At 36.0% G+C, this 23309-nt stretch overlaps 1 protein-coding gene across 5 annotated transcripts in view; it reads right to left on the bottom strand.

The window, feature by feature from the left end:
* Positions 1-23309, bottom strand: part of TASP1 (taspase 1) — a 393334-nt gene that overhangs the window by 22846 nt on the left and 347179 nt on the right. For all 5 annotated transcript variants that reach the window (XM_053574174.1, XM_053574176.1, XM_053574178.1 and 2 more), the window contains one exon: positions 8040-8113. In XM_053574174.1, the coding sequence (XP_053430149.1) occupies positions 8040-8113 (74 nt within the window). The remainder of the gene's footprint in view (positions 1-8039; positions 8114-23309) is intronic.

Genomic DNA, 23309 nt, shown 5'->3' with positions numbered 1-23309 from the left:
TAAATTCTTTAGGATTGCCTCATAAGAACAATACTCCATTAGTAAACAAGTTTATGTCCCTTTACTCGAAAGTCTTAACTCATTTATTTTATTCTTTCTTTTCTACCATAAACTGTTAAAGATATGTTTTTCCTTTTGATGTTGTAATTGCATCCTATAAATTCTAATATATTGTTTTCATTATCATTCAATCTGAAATAATTTCCAGTTTCTCTTGGTAAGTATTCTTCTCAAATTTGAAAAGAACAATTTGTTGAGTGTAGTTTTCTATAAATACCTCTTCAGTAAAGTTGAATATTAATAATATTCTTACTAATTTTTGTTATTCTTATTTATTACTGGCACTTAAGATTTCCAACTATGTTCGCAGTTTTGTCTATTCCTTCTTTTAATTCCTTTATTTTTTTCTTCCTTTATGTTACTAGATACATATACATTTAGAAGTTTTAAATCCTTTTGGTGAATTGGTATTATCATTAGGAAATGTCCTGCTTTACCTCATAATGTCTCCTACATCTGATACTAATATAGCCATATCAGCCTCTTTATGCTGAATGTTTGCATGGTAAATATTTTCTTCTACACTTTTACTATTTTGAGTCTTTATGTTTAATGTGCATTTCTTAAAAACAGCATATACTTAGGTCTTCTGTTTTACATTCAATTTGAAAAATCTCTGCCTTTTAAATGGAGTGTTCAGTTCATTTACATTTAATGTAATTATTGATATGGTTAAGATTAAGTCTTTTAGTATCTGTTTTCTATTTGTTTCATGTGTTCTTTGTTTTTCCTGCTTATTTGTGGGCATAAATATTTTTTAGTCCTTTTATATTTGGTACTCATTTTTTAAGTAGAACTTTTTTGTTATATTTAAATGTTATTAAATAAGCATCCTTAACTTATCACAATTTACCTTCAAATGCTACCGTATTATCTCACAAACAACATAAAAATCTTACAGCTCTGTAATTTCAATGCACATATTTTAGACCATTTGTCAGAGTCCTACAGGTTCCAGACAGTCTCTTCACTTTTTAAATTTATTCTTCTCTAACCTGAGAAAGATTGAGACCCTGTTTCCACTAAAAATAGAAAAACTATCAAGGCATTGTAGAAAAACTAGTCCCAGCTACTAGGAAGGCTGAGGCAGGAAAATTGCTTGGGGCCTAGAGTTTGAAGTTGCTATGAGCTATGAAGACACCACGACACTCTAGCCAGGGCAACAGGGTGAGAGTCTGTCTCAAAATAAATAAACAAATAAATTAATTAATTTCTTTTTTTGCTTAAGTATGGGTAATTTCTATTGATTCACTAATCATATTTTCCATCCCGGTCTCCTGTTAAGCTCATCAAATAAATTATTTATTTCTGATATTGTCTTTTTCAGTTATATTATTTATTTTTTAAAACAGTTAAAATTAAATTATTTTGTTATCATTCTCGGCTAATTCCAACATCTGAGTTATCTGTAAGTTTCTACTGACTACTTTTTCTCTTAATTATGAATCACATTTCCCAGCTTTTATCAGAGGACTCATAATATTTATTGTATGACAGACATTGTATGTAAAAGAATATAAATAATATAAATAAAATTTGCTCTAAGAAAATAGTACAACCCTTACTCCAGGTTAGGAGTAGCTGAGTTAGTTCTGAGCTTTGTGGCTCAGATTTGGTTCACTCTTTGCTCCTGATTGAAGTCTTAATCGGGAATTTACCTTAATTAAGGCTTGGGATCTGAGTCTTGGTGAGAGTCTAGACTTCTCTATTCTTACAGTCCAGCAACCAACTTTCTAACTATGTAAGATTTCTCTTTGTTTATGCTTCAACTATTAGCTTGCTAGGTTTCTAAGGTGTTCTATTTGCTCTTTGTAAACCCCCACCCCAACTTCTGTGCCAAGGAGTATTTCCTTACCCTGCTACTCTGGCACCCTATCAAGGGCAATACACTACCTTGCCCTTGATAAAGGCCCTGTATACCTTGGGGGTGGGAAAGGTTTCTTTTAATCTCTTTTACCTTATTCCTGCTTTCTGCTGCAACTGCCTTGCATTGATAAAAGGCCACTATGTTTCAGAGAGCTGTCTTTCAGCTTTCTTTTTTTCTCTCCTTTAAGTCTTTTTTTGGCCATTGCCATGTACTTGGTGAAAAATCCCATGCACTTTAATGAATCACGGTGCTTTGCTCCAAGCCTTTGGTGTACTGCCACTTAGTGAAGGCTTCATAGGAAAAAACTAGTGGTAGGTGCAAGACTCATCCTGTGACTGGAGCTTCTCAGATTTTAATCTGTCATACCAGCTCACATATGGCCATAAAGAGTTTGTTAAAAGTTTGCCTGGTTTTTCCTTATACCCATCCATGTTGGCTTCACTCCTGGTGCTGCTCTGCCAGAGAATAAAGCAGTCAGGAGTCTTCTGTGTCCTAGAAAGGGCTTGTCTCTCTCTGTAACTTAGTTTACTTAGGTTTATATTTGTATATATATATGTGTGTGTATATATATCTACATACACATATATATATAAATACACACACATACATATATTCAGATCTCTGGATAATTTTTAATTTATGAGTCTATTGTTTATACAGTTCATTCTCATTGTCGGAGGTACAAGCAATAGTTTCTTGTTACTTTCTTCATCCTAATTAGAAGTGGAAGTTTCTTTTTGACTTCTTTTGATAACTTCATGTTTTATACCTCATTTTATATTTAAGCCTTCTCCTACAGCTTTGACAGCCAAGTTAACCCCAAAATAAGGCTCTCACAAATCTTTTCTCTGCTAGTCCTTGTACACAGACATTTACTGAGTTTTTTTTTTTTTTTTTTAAGTCCAGGAAACCATCTTCATGAAAACAAAACATGGTAGAACACAGTAGATACTACATTGAGATTGAAGAAATCCTACTGAAAATTGAATGGCAACATTATCTGTTTATGTAATCGGATACGCAGATTTTAGATTTCTAAAACAACATCAAGATTTAATAGGATCCAGTCATCTGTGTTCAGACAGATATATTTTGTTTCCTTGTTCCTATCATACCTAACCCTAGAAAAGGCAAATGGCAAAAGAAGGATTTCTTTTTTTTTTTTATTGTTGGGGATTCATTGAGGGTACAATAAGCCAGTTACACTGATTGCAATTGTTAGGTAAAGTCCCTCTTGCAATCATGTCTTGCCCCCATAAAGTGTGACACACACTAAGGCCCCACCCTCCTCCCTCCATCCCTCTTTCTGCTCCCCCCCCATAACCTTAATTGTCATTAATTGTCCTCATATCAAGATTGAGTACATAGGATTCATGCTTCTCCATTTTTGTGATGCTTTACTAAGAATAATGTCTTCCACGTCCATCCAGGTTAATACGAAAGATGTAAAGTCTCCATTTTTTTTAATGGCTGAATAGTATTCCATGGTATACATATACCACAGCTTGTTAATCCAAGGATTTCTTATTCTTATGTTACAGATGAGCCCTCTGAGATCCAGAGAGGCAGAATGATCACAGCATGTCTCACAGTGTGCAAGAAGTAGACGGTAACTCCAGGTCCAACCCCCTGCTATACATCCACACTGATACCTATTTATTTCAACTGCAAGGTCCAAAGAACTAATCAGATGTGCCAAAAATAGAAATCTTGATGAGAGGTTGTACAGTTGTCTATTCAGAAGACTTTAAAGTGTTAAAAAAAAATGTTAAAGACAAAATGTAAACATTACTGAGTTACTGAGTTATCATCAAGTGCCCTATGAGTTCTCTGAATTAGGGATTAGGAAAATAATGGCATGGGCAAAATCTGCCCTGTTTCACTACCACCACAGGTTAGAGTGAGGCACATCACTTAGAATATGGATAGTAAAAAGTATGGTATGATTGCTAAATTTACTGAAGTTGACAACTATAAAACAGAGCGGGGGAACATCACAAATGTTAGACATTTGTTGAATATGAAAAATTAATAACTAAAACTTGGGTAATATTCTGAAAGACATCCTAAGGTGACAGCATCTTAGTAATTAAAAAGCTTAACCTTTCTTAGATCCAGCTAGAAAACAACAGATTTGCTGCTATAGGAAGATTTTACAAAATATTCTTAAGAGATGTATTATTATCTGAATATTCTCTGGTCAATCCAGTCAGGAACTCAAAATGAGAACACAGCAATAGTTTGAGGGAATGTAATCACTCAAGTGTACATACTTGGTTACAAACCAAAGGTGGCATTTTTTGAACTGCAACCTACCAAGTGCCCCAAAGAACTAACCAAACATTCCATAATATCTAGGAGTTATATTTTTTTGAAACTTTTAATTTGAAAATAATTTAAAACTTACAGAATAATTCAAGAACCATCTATACATCCTTTACCAGGGTTCACCTTGTAAAACTTGTTAAAACTTGTTAAACTTTCCTTCATTTGCTTTGTAATTTGCTATCTATTCATCAATCCATTCATCCATCTACATACGCTTTTCTGAATAATTAAGAAGGTACTATATATATATAATGACCCTTTACCCCTAGCTTCAATGTGTACTCCTAAAGATATTTCCCTATACACCACAGCATAGTTATCAACTTCAGTAAATTTAATAATTATAACATACTTTTTACTATCCATGTTCCAATTTTGTAAACTAACCTTGTAATGCATTTATAAATGCTATAGCATTTTCCCCATATAAAATCTAGTCTAGGGACCAGTTATTATATTTAGTTGACACACTCTTTTATATTTTTTAATTTAGTATATTTCTGTACCCTTTGTTTTTTATGACAGTGATGTTTTTGAAGAACACAGTCCCTCTTTTTTTTTTTTTTTACTTCAGAGAATGTTCTTCATTTTAAGTCTGTCTGATGTTTTCCCAAGATTAGGTTCAGGTTACACACTTCCAGATACAATACTACACAAGTGATCTTGTATCCTCAAGTTATCATATCTAGAAGCGCATATTATCCATCTGCTCCTCATCAGTAGAGTTAATTTTGATCACCAGCTCAAAGTGTCACCTGGTTTCTCCATTATATATCATAGTTATTATTTTTTCCCTGCAACTAATAAGAAATCCGCAGAGAGACATTTTAAGACTTTAAAATAGCCTGCTCCTCTTCAAGGATGAATTTTTACAACAGTATTTTCACTACTGTTATAAAAAATGACCTCTATATAGAAAAAGAAACCTAATTTCATTTATTATGCTTGAATAAGTTCCACCATCATTTTAATATCTGTTTCTATTGCAGTAGTCCGTGCACACTGGGTATTTATTAAAAACTACTCATTGACTGTCTGCTATCTGCCCAGGATATGGGCAATCTGGTTTTTAAATCTAACTAGCATCAATGCCCTAATTTTGACCATAAAAATAAATCTCTTTACCTTATGGTACAAAAGGAGTTTAGAAATTAAATTATATAATTTCAAGAACATTCTTTAAAAAAAGAATGTAGCTCTATTCAAATTATATATGGATTTTAGTCACAGTGATATTTATTATTATCTAGCCTTTTCTAAACGGTATGATTTTTAAGGTAAGTTTTAATTCAAGGCTTCAACTTATTAAACACAGCTAGTTTATATTAAATGTTCAAATGGACAGTGACTTTAGTTTCTGAGTTGGATAACAAGCAGAAAGAAGGACATTTTTGAAAAGCAGGATAAAATTTTGTTTAACTTTTTAAAAGTAGATTTTAAATTCAAAAACATTCACATTTTTAAAGATGCCTCCTCCTTCATTTTGCAGCCATGGCTCTCAACATAGTGGGACGGCATGCTTCACAAACAATCATGATGTTAAATAGATAATGCCACTCATTCAACATTTCCTTCATAGAAGTCAGGATACCATGAAAGGCAGTCGCAAGGATTAAAAAAGATACAAGCTTTGCTATAGCTGCCTTTCTCTTTTGAACTCAGCTTCTCATCTATACGTTGTCTTATTTGCAACGCAATAAAATTCCAGCTTCTATTACAAAAGAAATGATTTTTTGATCAATAGAATTCAGCAGCCAAAGTATTAGTGGTTTTGTTTTTCGGTGGTTTTTGTTTTATTTTGTTTGTTTGTTTTTCTGGAAAATATTTATTAGGCTCAAAAGAGAAAGAAGGGGAGAGAAGAGGAATTAACTTTCTGTAAGGAAGGTCAAAAACAAAATTTACATGTAAGACAAGATGAGAAGCTGTATCCCAGTCAAGATTTCCAACTGAAGACTTCACCAACAGCATGAAAATGATATCTACCAGGTTATCAGGCAATATGGCTGGAGGTCAAACATCTCTGGGCTCAGTGTAGGACTCTCCATTCTCTTTACTACTCATATTTCATGTTAAATAGTAAGGTGTCTTCTCTGGGCCACCAGCAGGGATAACAAGAACATTTCCACACAAGAAATTCAGTAACTTGTCTGTAACCTAGGATCTAACGCTCTGGCTTCAGTGATGAAGTCCACCTCAGGCACTGTCTTACTTCAGAATCTACATATAAGGAGTGAGAGAAACTTAAATGGCTCTAAGCCATTCTTATGCAAGGACTCTTGGGGCTGGCTTGATATTAGGGAACTGTTTCATAATTCAGAAGAAAACAATGTTTTGAAAATACTAATTTGAATAACAATTTTTCCATTCATTCTTTAAATCTGGGCTGTTCAATATGGTAGCCACTAGCCACTTGTGACTGTTTAAATTAAGTAAAATTTAAAATTCAGTTCTTCAATCAAACTAGCCACATTAAGTGCTCAATAACCATGTGTGGCTGATGCCTTCTATGGTGGACAGCATAAACTGTTTACATCATTAGCGAAAATTCTATTAGAGACTGCTGCTCTAAACCTATATTATCACCTTTAAAATGGGCAATTACAATTCTCTTTTCCATTGATTATAAAATAAAGCAATCTTTACTCATTTTCTTATGAAATAAGATTTGCTTATGCAATATGAATACTGTACCAGGTAAGGGTGAGACAAAAAGGCAAAATCTCAGCAATGGTTTTACAAATACATGCCAATCCATGGCTGATGAAATGCTGTTATATACTGTTCTCACTGAAGCCCTATGAAGCTACTGGTTTGTCATATAATACACAGATGTCAGTCTGCATGGGTATTACATGACAAATGAGTAATAAAGTATTATTACATTTATCCTGTATTTATGATTCAATCTATAACAGATAATTTATATCAGAAATTTCCTTACTTTCTATTTCCAAATGTGTAAAATAACTCATTTCCTTTAGAAAAAGATGCTGGCTAACTTCACAGCTTTGCAGCTGAGGTACTTTAATGCCAAGTAAACACTATCCACCACAGCTTGTTTCTATAAATTTTATGAACAAGACGAATACGAGGCCAATATAAAATAAAATCTACAAATTATATTTCTTATTCCCTTGCTCAACCATCAAGAGTCCAGGGAAGCCAAGCAGCCGAGGAGACAGTGTTCAGATAACTGTGTGATTACTGTAACTCACTGAAGGACATGTGCCCCAGGCATATGGCATGCAGAGGCAAAGATCTCTGACAATGAAGAGACCATGCCAGGACATGTCAGAATACACGGGAGTGTGAGCCAGGTCATACTTGCCAGCAGCTCAGCCGCCTCTTCCATCAAAAAAGCAGGGATGCATTCTAGGGGTTACACTCACTTCGCCTCAGTTTCCTTTATTTATTCCAATACCCCTTGCAGAATCACCTGTCCATGTCAGCTCATCAGCTTCACTCCCATTTATCCTTTCTAAGCCCCAGTTTTCTCTTTTCCACTTATTCAGAATGGACAAAGAGGAGCAAGATGTTAAAATAATAATAATAATAATAATAAAAATTATTTTTCCTAATCCCACCTTAGTTTGTCACCAAAAACAAAAGAGATATGCTGCCTTTCTCTGGGTTTGTTAACTGTTCTTAATCGGATTCTTTTTATGATTCCAGAGCTACTCCCCAAAAGAGGCTAACAAACTTTATCCATATCAACTTAGCTGGGTAGAGGTTTATGCAATGGCTACAGGGTTTTAGGGTTATGACCCAGCTTTTCCCCGCTTACCTTGGCTTTCCCATCCTGGGCTGACATATATCCAACACACATGCTTTCCGTCGTGTGGCTCCACAGAAATTCCACTGCCGTGAAAAAGAACACAAATAGGCATATTCAGATCACAGATGGAAAATAAATCTTGCTTTTTAACAGTACAGTTAAAGATAGCTTTATATTTAACACACTCAGTTCCCCCACTTTCCATTTGCTCCTTCATAAATGTCAAAGTGATTTACTACCCCAAACTGTGTAATGCCATTTACTGTGAAATGAAAAATGTATTTCTTTCTTGTCAAAACTTATGATTATTACATGTAAAATAAATGCTCTTCTGTTTGAAAATTGTAATGTTAAACACACACACTCATACATACTGTACACAATGATTTAGTAAATGTAATATTCCATAGTACAGCTTTATTGAAACACATATGCTCATGCACCGATGCATACACACACATATCAGGTCTTAACTAGTAAATATTCTCCATGAAAAGGAATGAGGAGTCCTCCGAGAAATGTCAATTTCAGACCTGGGACAGAGATAATATAAAATACATCTGAAACACATCTAATTGTGCCAGAACATAAGGAAATACTCTAATAAAGGGGACTTAATGAAAAGGACGCAAGGGTCAGTTTAAAGGGCTCCCACTAGCAGAAACTGTGCCATCAAAATTAATAATGAAAGTAATAAATTCTAACTATTGAACAAAACAAGGACAAATCAGCCCATTCTGATCTAACAAAATAAATGAATAAATGCAGGAGAACACAGAGCTCCTAGAATGCCAACCAATAATTATAGAAAAAATAATAAAGTGATTATAGAAAATCATCATGATTACTAAAACTAGTAGGTGAAAATTTCAAGAGGAAAAAGCTATTACCTAGTTTCAAAGTACCTCTCAAAATAATTCCTATTAAATATAAAAGTAGAAACTGTAAATTCACTGTGAAAACATTTGAAGGACTCAAATTTCACCAAATAAATAAAGCTAACATCATCAAATAAGGCGCAAATCAATACCATATTTCTTTTGATAAAATACCTTAAGACACAACACTTCTGTGGTATTCCTGACAAAAATATGTGACCAGAACTGAATAAGAAAATGCCAAACAAACTCGATACAGCAACACTGTCCTAAATAACTGGTCTGAATGCTTGAAAAATGACAAAGTCAAAAAAACCCCAAAACTTCTTTAAAACTTCCTGTTTAAAGGAGAAATGACAACTAAATACAATGTGTCACCTTGGATTATATCCTAGACTTGGGGGAGGTGAGGGGAAATGCTATAAGGTACATCAATTACTGACACAATTGATAAAGTTTAAAAAGGGAGTATGAGTTGGACGGTAGTGTTATATCAATATTAAAGGTTATCATTTTGATAACTGTATAGTGATTATTTAGAACAATGGCCTGTCCTTAATAAGTACACATCAGGGTATTAGCAGCAGAGGAATATGATGTCCCCACCTTGCTCTCAAATAGTTCAGGGGGAAAAATGGACATGTTTAGGTGTGTGAAGAGGGATGGATGAGGATGTAAAAACAAACAGAAGAAAATGGAACCAGTAGGTGAATCTGAAAAAAGGAATCACGGGTATCCCTTGTACTATTCTTGAAGCTTTTCTGTTAAGTGTGAGAAAAAGTTACATCTGTAAAAATTTATACAAAGAAGAATTCAAACATGTAGGAATACACACAAAAGTGTCATATTCTAGTACATACCTTCGAAATTCTGATTTTTTTAAAGACAGTCTAAAAGTTTTGATGTACTTCAACAAAAATTTCAAAATTCTCTGATAATAATTACATTGCTCAATGCTAAACCCTCTGTCCCAGGCCATCCATCTGTTTTTATCACTGAGCTAATTAAGCCTGATGAAAAGTGTTTGAGTTGAGACACAACTGTGGAATCAGTGATCTAGACTCTGCAGGCGCTGCCAGACATGTGGGAAAGGAAGAAGCAGTAAGCGGCAGAATGGAGTTCCGCAGATACACGGCTCATTCCCTCATCATTAATTAAGTATCAAACCTGCCAACCTGCTCAACAGACAGTCCACTGAGGAGTGCAGGAAAAGAGCATCACGCGACGAAGCAAGTTCTTTTCACCAGATGTTTTTCCTTCCACACACATTTGCTTTGAACTTCAAAAATCTTGAAGTCTAGAGCAAGGTCTGAGATATTCTAAATTGCTTAATACAGCAAAGGCACTCAAGTCTTACTGAAGTTCTTAAAGTAGTGACAGTAAATTGTATTCAAATACAAAAGCAAGGCATTTCTAAAACTGTACCTTCTCCTCATGCCCCAAATATTAAAGAGACAACTGCTAAGGAATAAGCCAAAAAAAAATACTTGCAAACATAGAAAATGTAATCATGAAAGTGATGGATAAAAACAAATGTACTTTATTTTTTTGAAAGACCTTTCAGTGATTTTAAAAATGCATTATTCTCCCTATCAATGTAGTCTTTCAGAAAATGTAATATACATAAAAAATTGGGGCTTACAAAAGAAGAAAATGTTGATTTCATTAATTATTTTTACATTGAAGGGTTTTCAATAAGGTTTCTAAATAAAGAGTTTAGGGGTTCTTAAAGAAAGTAACTCAATGTCTAGAAATCCATTCTTCACTGTTCTCAAATACCCTATCCCCCCAAAAAAGATGATGCCACATTATTCTTTAATACCAACAATTCAAACAAGTATATAGTCATCAGTTATAAGTTCAGGCTAGCTTGAGAAACTCAGAAGGAACTGTCTAGAATTTAAATTATAGAATGGTTTTGAAAAGAAACTATTTTGTTAGTTTTAGTTTACGTGTAATATAAGTTAATTTAACGAATTACTTTTCAGTAGAGCCCTTCAGGGAAGCAGGAGAGGAATGCTGAGAATCTCTCATGTGCCAGGCACTGTCTTTTGTAGTGGAACTCAGCAAAGACTAGGTAGGAAACCTAAGCTCAGAGAAGGGAAGTAGCACGGTTTAGTTTGTTTTTAAAAGTGTACAAACTGGAAATTCAAGCTGGATTCTTGTATTCCCAAACCTGTGGTTCTCCATTGTTCTATTACTCTGAAATTTACTCAGAATCAATAAGAATGACTTATAATTAGTGTTATATATGAATAGGATTAAATTCTTTATAAACACAGAAAGATCACCGAACATCAAACACAAACACCAAATGCAATTCTTAAAACATTTTAAATCTCTCTTAAGGAAAGCTTCTAAAACTGTAACAAAATCCAGAGACCATAAGAGACGACCAACATTAATATACAGAATCTGATAGCTGACCACCTTCTTACACTGAAGGTTAAGTTGACCTAACTGTCATAGACCAGACATGTAATACATATATCTATCAGTACAGCAGGGTTGATCACCATCATATATTGTTAGTTTCTTGGTTGGTTAACTTACAGAGTTTCTACTGTATTTGACTACCTTAAAAATGTTTATAGTATTTCCTTTTTCCATGTGAGGGAAGAAAGTCAAGAGATAAATGACAAAATTGGAGGAATATTTGCAATTCATAGCATAAACAAAGGGCTAATTTTCTTAATCTGTAAAGATCTGCTATAAATCAATAAGAAAAAATATACAAAAAGAAAGCAAAAATCTGAACAAAAAGGAATATGAATGGCTCTCAAGATATGAAAAGATGTTCTGCATTATTCATTCTAAAAGAAATGCAAATCAAAATCGTAAGATACTATTATTCAACTATCAGATTACAGATAGTTCCGAATAACATTGTGTTAGCTGGGAGTAAAGAAAAGAACTGGCACCGAGGCGGAGCAAGATGGCAGCCGAGTAACAGCTTCCTTGCAACTGGGCACCTGAGTCTGGGGAGATAGGACTCCAGGCATCTCTGGCTGGTGGGATCTGCCTATCATCACCCCTGAGAGGATACAGGGAGTCAGCGAGAGACTTCTGGACCCCAAGAGGAGGACTAAAACAGAGGAAAAACGGCAAGTAGTTGCGTGTGTTCAATCCGTCTAAACCCGCCCTCAACTGTAAGTTCAGTAGCAGCGAGACTGCAAACCAGAAAGGCCTGACCTGTGAACTGTTTTGGTGTCTTTGGACTTGGCACTCAGCTGAACTGCCTTGGGGAGAGCCTGAGCGGGAGTGCGGAGAACTTTGGCCTTTGTCTAGGGCCCCAGTCTGAGCCGCTGAGCCAGACGGAGCTAATAGTGTTTGGCTCTGGGTCACAGACAGCCATTGTGAGCCATCTGCCCTGGCAAGCTCCGCCCTCAAGGTAGCAGAGCTAGAATTGGGTGGGAGCTGGTAACCCAGCGACCAAGTAGCCTAAGGGCGGGGTCTGAGCCGCCTTGCAGCCCTAACCCTAGGAGGCACAGGGAGACCAGTTTTGGCACACAGGGTAAGTGGATACCCACTTCGGCAGTGATTCCAGCGACAAGCACTTTCCTGGGAAAGCTTCTGCTCAGTAAGTGAACAAGTTCAAAGTGCCTTTCAAGTGGGCTGAAGAGAGATTTAGGGTGTCTACCTGCTGGGGTTTGAGAAACTAGCAGCCTCCAGTCGTATCAGAACTGTGATTAACATCTCATACCCCAGAAGACCATGTGTTGCCCAGACAATATTCAATAACATATACATACTGCTTTGGTTGTTTTTTTTTTTTTTGTTTATTTTGATGTTGTGGATTGTTGTTTTCTTTTTTAAGTTCAACCTTTTCCATACAGATCCTTTTTCTTTCTCACTTTTTCTAGTTTAATTATAATTTCCCATTGCTGCCTATTTCAATAATTAGAACTTCATTTTTGTTAGTGTTTCTACTGCTATTATTTGGTTTTCCACCCAATTTTATCCTGTAAAGTTTTCTGCTTGCTTGTTTTGCTTTGATTTATAGCATTTTTGTCTTTCCTCTGTACTTGGTGGAGGTGGGGTACTGTGTCTGATCAGGTTAGCAAAGAGCTGCTGACCTCAAGGGAACCACCCAACTGGGCACCCCCAGGAGGTGGTTTTTTTTTTTTTAAGGTTGTGTCAAAGTACCCTACTGTACACCTATATTGCTCCGTCTCCCTCTTTCTGTGCCTCTCTTCCTTTTGTCAATATTCCTTTTACCCACCACCTCTCCTTTCTCTATTTTTCTTTTTTTTTCTTATCACTCGGTCCTCCTTTCTTTCATCCCTTTTTTGCTCTTCAACCTTCTCACCCTTCTGGTCCTGTAACCCTTAGTCCACAGGCACGAGAACCTAAAGAGCAAGAGGAAGTGAAAGGAAAATTAGGGCAAGGAAACAGATAAAAGAAATCACTCATGAGGAAGAATCAGCAGAAAACTCCAGGCAACATGAAGAACTAGTACAGAACAACCCCGCCAAGGGACCATGAGGTAGCTACTGCAGAGGATTCCACCTATAAAGAAATGTTAGGAATGACAGAAAGGGAATTTAGAATACACATGTTGAAAACAATGAAACAAATGATGGAAACAATGAAGGAAACTGCTAATAAAGTTGAAAACAACCAAAAGGAAATTCAAAAACAGAATCAACTAAGAGATAAATGATGTGAAGAATATAAAACGGATATGGCAGAGCTGAAGGAACTGAAACAGTCAATTAAGGAACTTAAAGATGCAATAGAAAGTATTAGCAACAGGTTAGACCATGCAGAAGAAAGAATTTCAGAGGTAGAAGACAAAGTTCTTGAGATAACTCAGATAGTAAAAGAGGCAGAAAAGAAGAGAGAGAAAGCAGAACGTTCACGGTCAGAATTATGGGACTTTATGAAGCGTTCTAACATACGAGTTACAGGAATTCCAGAATGAGAAGAAGAATGCCCCAGAGGAATGGAAGCCATACTAGAGAATATTATAAAAGAAAATTTCCCAAATATCACCAAAGATTCTGACACACTGCTTTCAGAGGGCTATCGGACCCCAGGTCGCCTCAACTCTAACCGAGCTTCTCCAAGACACATTGTGATGAACCTGTCCAAAGTCAAGACAAAAGAAAAGATTCTGCAAGCTGCCAGGAGTAAGCACCACTTGACCTACAGGGGCAAATCCATCAGAGTGACGGCAGACTTCTCTAATGAAACTTTCCAAGCAAGAAGACAATGGTCATCTACCTTTAATCTACTTAAACAGAACAATCTCCAGCCCAGAATTCTGTACCCTGCTAAGCTAAGCTTCAAAATTGATGGAGAAATCAAATCATTTACGGATATACAAACATTGAGGAAATTCGCCACAACAAGACCAGCTCTACAGGAAATACTTCAACCTGTTCTGACCACCACAATGGATCAGCAGCAAAGTAAGAACTCAGAAATTAAAGGACAGAACCTAACCTCCACACTGATGCAAAAGATAAAACTAAGCAATGGACTCTCACAAAATAAGACGAATAGAATACTACCACACTTATCAATTATCTCAATAAATGTTAATGGCTTGAATTCCCCACTGAAGAGACATAGATTGGTTGACTGGATTAAAAAACACAAGCCATCCATTTGCTGTCTGCAAGAAACACACCTGGCTTCAAAAGACAAATTAAAGCTCCGAGTCAAGGGTTGGAAGACAATTTTTCAGGCAAATGGAATTCAGAAGAAAAGAGGAGTTGCAATCTTATTTTAAGATACATGTGGATTTAAAGCAACTAAAGTCAAAAAAGACAAAGATGGTCACTTTATATTGGTCAAGGGAAAAATACAACAAGAAGACATTTCAATTCTAAGTATCTATGCACCCAATTTAAATGCTCCCACATTCTTGAAACAGACCTTACTCAGTCTGAGTAATACGATATCTGATAATACCATAATAACAGGGGACCTTAACACTCCTCTTACAGAGCTGGACAGATCCTCTAAACAGAAATTAAACAAGGATATAAGAGATTTAAATGAGACCCTAGAACAACTGTGCTTGATAGACGCATATAGAACACTCCATCCCAAAGATAAAGAATATACATTCTTCTCATCACCCCATGGAACATTCTCCAAAATTGATCATATCCTGGGACACAAAACAAATATCAACAGAATCAAAAGAATTGAAATTTTACCTTGTATCTTCTCAGACCATAAGGCACTAAAGGTGGAACTCAACTCTAACAAAAATGCTCAATCCCACCCAAAGGCATGGAAATTAAACAATCTTCTGCTGAATAACAGGTGTGTGCAGGAAGAAATAAAACAGGAAATCATTAACTTCCTTGAGCATAACAACAATGAAGACACAAGCTACCAAAACCTGTGGGATACTGCAAAAGCAGTTTTGAGAGGAAAATTCATCGCTTTAGATGCCTACATTCGAAAAACAGAAAGAGAGCACATCAACAATCTCACAAGAGATCTTATGGAATTGGAAAAAGAAGAACAATCTAAGCCTAAACTCAGTAGAAGAAAAGAAATATTGAAAATCACATCAGAGATCAATGAAATTGAAAACAAAAGAATCATTCAGAAAATCAATGAAACAAGGAGTTGGTTTTTTGAAAAAATAAATAAAATAGATAAACCATTGGCCAGACTAACGAGGAATAGAAAAGTAAAATCTCTAGTAACCTCAATCAGAAATGATAAAGGTGAAATAACAACTGATCCCACAGAGATACAAGACATCATCTCTGAATACTACCAGAAACTCTATGCCCAGAAATTTGACAATGTGAAAGAAATAGATCAATATTTGGAATCACACCCTCTCCCTAGACTCAGCCAGGAAGAAATAGAGCTCCTGAACAGACCAATTTCAAGCACTGAGATCAAAGAAACAATAAAAAAATCTTCTACCCAAAAAATGCCCTGGTCCAGATGGCTTCATTCCAGAATTCTATCAAACCTTCAAGGAAGAGCTTATTCCTGTACTGCAGAAATTATTCCAAAAAATTGAGGAAGAAGGAATCTTCCCCAACACATTCTATGAAGCAAACATCACCCTGATACCAAAACCAGGAAAAGACCCAAACAAAAAGGAGAATTTCAGACCAATCTCACTCATGAACATAGATGCAAAAATTCTCAACAAAATCCTAGCCAATAGATTACAGCTTATCATCAAAAAAGTCATTCATCATGATCAAGTAGGCTTCATCCCAGGGATGCAAGACTGGTTTAACATACGCAAGTCTATAAACGTTATCCACCATCTTAACAGAGGCAAAAATAAAGATCACATGATCCTCTCAATAGATGCAGAAAAAGCATTTGATAAAATCCAGCATCCTTTTCTAATTAGAACACTGAAGAGTATAGGCATAGGTGGCACATTTCTAAAACTGATTGAAGCTATCTATGACAAACCCACAGCTAATATTTTACTGAATGGAGTAAAACTGAAAGCTTTTCCTCTTAGAACTGGAACCAGACAAGGTTGTCCTCTGTCACCTTTACCATTCAACATAGTGCTGGAAGCTCTAGCCAATACAATTAGGCAAGACAAGGAAATAAAGGGAATCCAAATGGGAGCAGAGGAGGTCAAACTCTCCCTCTTTCCTGACCACATGATCTTATACTTAGAGAACCCCAAACACTCAACTACAACACTCCTAGAAGTCATCAAAAAATACAGTAATGTTTCAGGATATAAAATCAATGTCCACAAGTCAGTAGCCTTTGTATACACCAATAACAGTCAAGATGAGAAGCTAATTAAGGACACAACTCCCTTCACCATAGTTTCAAAGAAAATGAAATACCTAGGAATATACCTAATGAAGGAGGTGAAGGAACTCTATAAAGAAAACTATGAAATCCTCAGAAAGGAAACAGTAGAGGATATTAACAAATGGAAGAACATACCATGCTCATGGATGGGAAGAATCAACATTGTTAAAATGTCTATACTTCCCAAAGCAATCTACCTATTCAATGCCATTCCTATCAAAATACCAATGTCGTACTTTCAAGATTTGGAAAAAATGATTCTGCGTTTTGTATGGAACCGGAAAAAACCCCGTATAGCTAAGGCAGTTCTCTGTAACAAAAATAAAGCTGGGGGCATCAGCATACCAGATTTTAGTCTGTACTACAAAGCCATAGTGGTCAAGACAGCATGGTACTGGCACAAAAACAGAGACATAGACACTTGGAATCAAATTGAAAACCAAGAAATGAAACTAACATCTTACAACCACCTAATCTTCGAGAAACCAAACAAGAACATACCTTGGGGGAAAGACTCCCTATTCAATAAATGGTGTTGGGAGAACTGGATGTCTACATTCAAAAGACTGAAACTGGACCCACACCTTTCCCCACTCACAAATATTGATTCAAGATGGATAAAGGACTGAAATTTAAGGCATGAAACAATAAAAATCCTCAAAGAAAGCGTAGGAAAAACACTGGAAGATATTGGCCTGGGGAAAGACTTCATGATGAAGACTGCCATGGCAATTGCAACAACAACAAAAATAAACAAATGGGACTTCATTAAACTGAAAAGCTTCTGTACAGCTAAGGAGACAATAACCAAAGCAAAGAGACAACCTACACAATGGGAAAGGATATTTGCATATTTTCAATCAGACAAAAGCTTGATAACTAGGATCTATAGAGAACTCAAATTAATCCACATGAAAAAAGCCAACAATCCCATATATCAGTGGGCAAGAGACATGAATAGAACTTTCTCTAAAGACGACAGATGAATGGCTAACAAACACATGAAAAAATGTTCATCATCTCTATATATTAGAGAAATGCAAATCAAAACAACCCTGAGATATCATCTAACCCCAGTGAGAATGGCCCACATCACAAAATCTCAAAACTGCAGATGCTGGCGTGGATGTGGAGAGAAGGGAACACTTTTACACTGCTGGTGGGACTGCAAACTAGTACAACCTTTCTGGAAGGAAGTATGGAGAAACCTCAAAGCACTCAACCTAGACCTCCCATTTGATCCTGCAATCCCATTACTGGGCATCTACCCAGAAGGAAAAAAATCCTTTTATCATAAGGACATTCGTACTAGACTGTTTATTGCAGCTCAATTTACAATCGCCAAAATGGGGAAACAGCCTAAATGCCCACCAACCCAGGAATGGATTAACAAGCTGTGGTATATGTATACCATGGAATACTATTCAGCCATTAAAAAAAATGGAGACTTTACATCCTTCGTATTAACCTGGATGGACGTGGAAGACATTATTCTTAGTAAAGCATCACAAGAATGGAGAAGCATGAATCCTATATACTCAATTTTGATATGAGGACAATTAATGACAATTACGGTTATGGGGGGGGGAAACAGAAAGAGGGAAGGAAGGAGTGGGGTGGGGCCTTGGTGTGTGTCACACTTTATGGGGGCAAGACATGATTGCAAGAGGGACTTTACCTAACAATTGCAATCAGTGTAACCTGGCTTATTGTACCTTCAATGAATCCCCAACAATAAAAAAAAAAAAAAAAAAAGAAAGAAAAGAACTGGCTCAAACAATGACAGTGAATATGGCCATCTGGAAAAACATTCTCATAATTCATGGTAGTTATGTTCTATAATGTTGGTAAACATTGAATTGGCACACTGCTCTTAGGAGATATGAAGGGTTAGGATCCTACAAGCCTCTGGTCACAACATATCAGTACAGTGAGCCTAGTTCCTTATGTTGACCACGTCTATATGTGTGTTTATTACTTTATGCATGTTTCTACTTAAAGAAAGTTTTTAAAATACGTATGTTTTACAAATTATTAATTATGTATAGGATTTCCTTATAATGAAATACTAACCAAGAAGGGTTTAGCATTTTCCTGATCCTGGGTAACATGCCCATAAATTTCTTTGTTCAGCACTGTGCTTGAGGCAACTTCAAACAGCAAAATCGTCAACAAAAATAACAAAAAGGTAGAAAATGTGGCACTGAATAGACAGTGAAAAGGGTATGTTTGCAAGAAGGCAGAGCATTGCTTTGTTTATCTCAGCTGGGAATGTGCACATCAGGCAACTCAAAATTTTCACCACTCTGTGCATGTTCACAATTGACTATAAAAGTACCAAAAATACTGGTTTGGGGATTCAAATAAATTTTAGCCAGTAGGCAAATTAACAAATACAGAACCCAGAACAATGAGGATTAACTATCCAATACCATCAGTGATACCTAGAATTCTATAATTTGTTTCCTGATTTTGAGGAATATGAAACTAGTCTATATACTAAAAATTGAAGTTTAGAGTAATAATATTAAAAAATGTTTTTAATAATACGGCAAACCTACTTCATAATACTGAGATTTTTCCATGTATAATTATACATAAGGGACCATGAACTCAGGCAACATGCAAGGCAAGTGAACAGCCTGGAGTGACACATCCGAGTGCTGCCTGTTAACAGTCCTTGGTGTGGTCAAGCACAAATTCATTTCTGTTTATAGAAGCTCCTAACCTTTCAGTAATGACCATTTTCCTTTGGTAGTTGCCAGTAACTGTTTATACACTCAACTATTCATTCAAAAAAGGCTTATGTTTTTCAGAAGGCCAAACTCCAGGGATCTGTGAGACAATTAGAAATGCTTAGAACCATGAAAAGATTCCCATGAGAACATATTAAATACCCATCAAAATAAGCTCCCGAGTAGCTCTGATATGTGAAAAATGGGCACAGGGATTTGGCAGGATTCTTTTTCACCAGTGACTTCTGGACACATCACACACTACTGATCCTACTCCAGAGCCAGAGAGTGGATTAGGTAAAAAGGAACTACATATGTGTTCTTTGATAATAATGTGCAAATGGCATTATAGGGACAGCCAGGATGGACTTGTATACAATCTTAGAGGCTAGCCTTCCCACAAAGTTGTATTTGATGCTTTGGAACAAGTTAATTCACCCCTGGATAAAAAGCCCAAGAGTGGTTCTACTTCAGGCCCCCTAGCGCTCCGCCATAGGAGGCAATCCTTAGCCCTAGTGCAAGACTTTGCCCCTGGTGGCATTTAAATCTCTACCTTCACCAGTGATATTAGAGCTACAAGCTACCCCTTATGTTGTGCTTCCCTTAGGATACTTTTTTCTCTTTCAAAATCATCCAGGGCAGTGCCTGTGACTCAAGAATTAGGGTGCCAGCCCCATTTACCAGAGGTGGCAGGTTCAAACCCGGTCCCGGCCAAAAACTGCAAAATCATCCACACGTCATCCTGTTTAAATTAAGTCAAACAAAACAAATTTTCCTTACCAGGTTGCAAGTAAGTTTTTTCTATCCAAATGGATTATTTTTTCTGACCAGAAAGAAGCCCTCGGCTACCGCCATCCCCTTAAAAAAATACATTGTCCTCAATTGTTGTTAACAACCCCCAGCTGCACTGGCTCCTGTACTCATTTAAAACCTCTCTGCTTGGCTTCACATCCCAGACTTTCTTGCAAAGAAAACAGAACTCTAAAATCAGAACCGTCTTGGACTGGGCAGTTGCCAAGTTAGCTGCCACTCCTTAGCCTTAGGTTGAATGGCATACCCTAGGACATTATGCACAGTATCTAAGTTACTCCTTATTGAATAAAGAGAAATTCATTTTTAAATGGGAAGAATGAAGAACTATACATTGCCTCCTCTTATTTCTGTCGATTTTTCCCCCAGGAGGGGATTCATTTTTATTCATTTACTCACACACACACATACATATACTCAAGGATACTTTATTGTCTTGACAGGGAATCCATAAGATTTGGATAATGTTTGGCCCATTATGGCCATGAAATAACGTTGAGTTGGCGTGCTTCCCTAAAAACCTTTCAGCACTGAACTGTCTGGGGAGCAAGGGAGATAGAGTTCTATAGAATTCCAGTTATGCTAAGCCAAGAGCATAATTATTCCCTCTTTTCAAGGCTCATTCAGATTTGTTCAAGACTAAAGAAGGATGCTGACTGAAAAGAGAAGGATGTGGGTCAAATAGTAATATAAGCCCTGAAGGACATTTCAATTCTCTTCCTGTTTTATCCTTTTATTGTATTAAAAACTGCCAGAAATAAGGGAATACTAGCTGGGACGTAGAAGTTCTCTGGTGAATAGAAAACCATTCAGTAAAACAAGTTTTATTGAAACATGATTTTATTCATTCAACAGGTTTTTTATGATTTATTTCATGCTCTCTATTAGAGATCTAATAGTGATCTCTATTACCTTTTGAACAGATGAAAATTGACTATAAAATCTGTCAAAATGTTTTCCTGAGAGTGTTAAAAGAACTACAGCAATACATGCAAGAATTACATAATCACTAGAATTCTACTCATAAATCTTTGTATTCTATGCTTTAGATGAAAAACTCTGTGGCCCCAAAATAATAATTATTGATTATATATACTTAAGGTGAACAAGAAAATTATACATAAACATCTATTTCCAATTATTAAAGAGTAGATTATTGATATGTAAAGGAATAAAAGTTTTGTTAAAAAAGTAGATTATAGCTACTTGTAATCAACTTCCCTGTGCTGTAAAAATGAAAATGAATCCTGAAAATACTAATCACGGCACTATTTCAACATATGAACGCTATTCTCAATCATTGAAAAGTTTAAAGTTTATCATGTCTGCCTTATTCACTTTGCATCTGAGTTACCTAATTTTCTTTTTTCTGTCTGATCCTTAACTAAGAACTAAAATGCCTCCCAATCACTTAAGACCACAGTGTGGGTGGAACCATTCCAAGCATTGCTGAGGCACTAAAGAAATGAGCTTCCAAACATGATAATGAACCAACGTATAGAAAAACGTCTTAATTCCATTTATGAGATAAAGTTATTAATGTCAGACACACCTCCATAAGTACTTCTTTTTGACTACCGGCGTTAAAGCCAATTTGCCTTCCCTTTGACGGTTACTTTTATGGTCTTGTGAACCCAGCAGAAATGCTTCATTGTAAGTGCTCACAGTGGCATGTGCCATGTACTGGAAATAAGTGATATTGCTGGTGCTCTAAGAATGAAGTTCCTTTGAAGTTCACGTGTTTATATGTGCTCGCCAAATTTTTAATGCCAGTAAAACCCAAAGGAGGTTTGGAATTTTAACTTACAGTAAAATGACCTTTTATCTTTTTAATGTTCTAGGAAGCAACAATTCAATCTAATGTTTTTTTATTTTTAAACCACAGCATGTTTTGGTAACAATGACATAAAAAAAAGTATTTGATAAAGAACTTAGCCTGTTCTGAAGGGAAGGGAAAATACCACATTTAAGTTCTAATTAGCAACTGCAAAACAGTTTGATTTCATAAAGCTAAAATGATAAAAGAACTTATTATCCTTTTAGGTAATTATGTAAGAAAATGGAAAAGTTCTCATAGGATAAATCATATCACACGTCACTTATATAAAGTTAAAAATCAAGTAAAACTAACCAATGTATCATCTAGGGATATATAAATATGTGAATAAAGCTTTAAGGAAAAGCAAGGAGTAAGCAGAAAGTAAAAGAGGGGGAGAAAGCAGAGTAGTAAGATCAGAGAGGCCCACATGGGGGCTTCAACGATATGGGTGATGGGCAATTTCTTAGGCTGGGTGGCAGGTCCACAGGTGTTCTTTTTCATCATTATCCTTTATTACTTACAAATTTATTACATCCTTCTTTTAAAAATATATGAAACATTTCATAGTAAAATATGAAAAAAACAGAGATAAAGACGTAGCTGAACAAACAGAGAGTGTATCATGTACCAAAGTGAATTATCAGAACCATGAACACATTCCTGGAGACATAAGAATCTGCAGCTATTCTCTGAGTAAGGTGAGGTTAACTTAATGCAAGGTAACAATCACCATGTGTGCTCATCACATCATCAGGCTCTGGACGAACTGGAAGTCTGTTTAGAATGAAGGGCTCTAACACAAGCTTGGCACAGAGGCCACTGGACAGAAACATAGGCCTCCTATGCCTGATTGTTTAAGCTTGTCCTTAAATATATGGAGTCTGTTTCTCATTGATAATCATACATACTGCTTCCTACTGACCACTGCAAGCAGGAACCCTGAACATCACAGGGTCTACCAGACTCTCATCAGCAGGTGGGGTGCAAGGTACAAAAAAAAAAGAAATGTATCCATATATAGAGATGGGCTATTTATGCTACATATTTACATATACTCTAATTAATTGTACCTAGTCACAAGCTTAACATGGTAAAGACTTTTCTTCCATTGTAAGATAGTGCCTTTGTTTACACATTTATTAAACACACTACATACAGCAGCCTCAGTAAAGCACTTCTGTAGAGGGCTGGAAAACACATGTAATTGTACTTTAGCAGGTAAAAATATATTGGCTTTTTTGTTCCTCTAAACACAGAGAAAATT

This window comes from Nycticebus coucang, chromosome 21, assembly GCF_027406575.1.
Source record: "Nycticebus coucang isolate mNycCou1 chromosome 21, mNycCou1.pri, whole genome shotgun sequence".
Classification (NCBI taxonomy): domain Eukaryota; kingdom Metazoa; phylum Chordata; class Mammalia; order Primates; family Lorisidae; genus Nycticebus; species Nycticebus coucang.
This window is presented reverse-complemented; position numbering and strand designations above follow the sequence as displayed.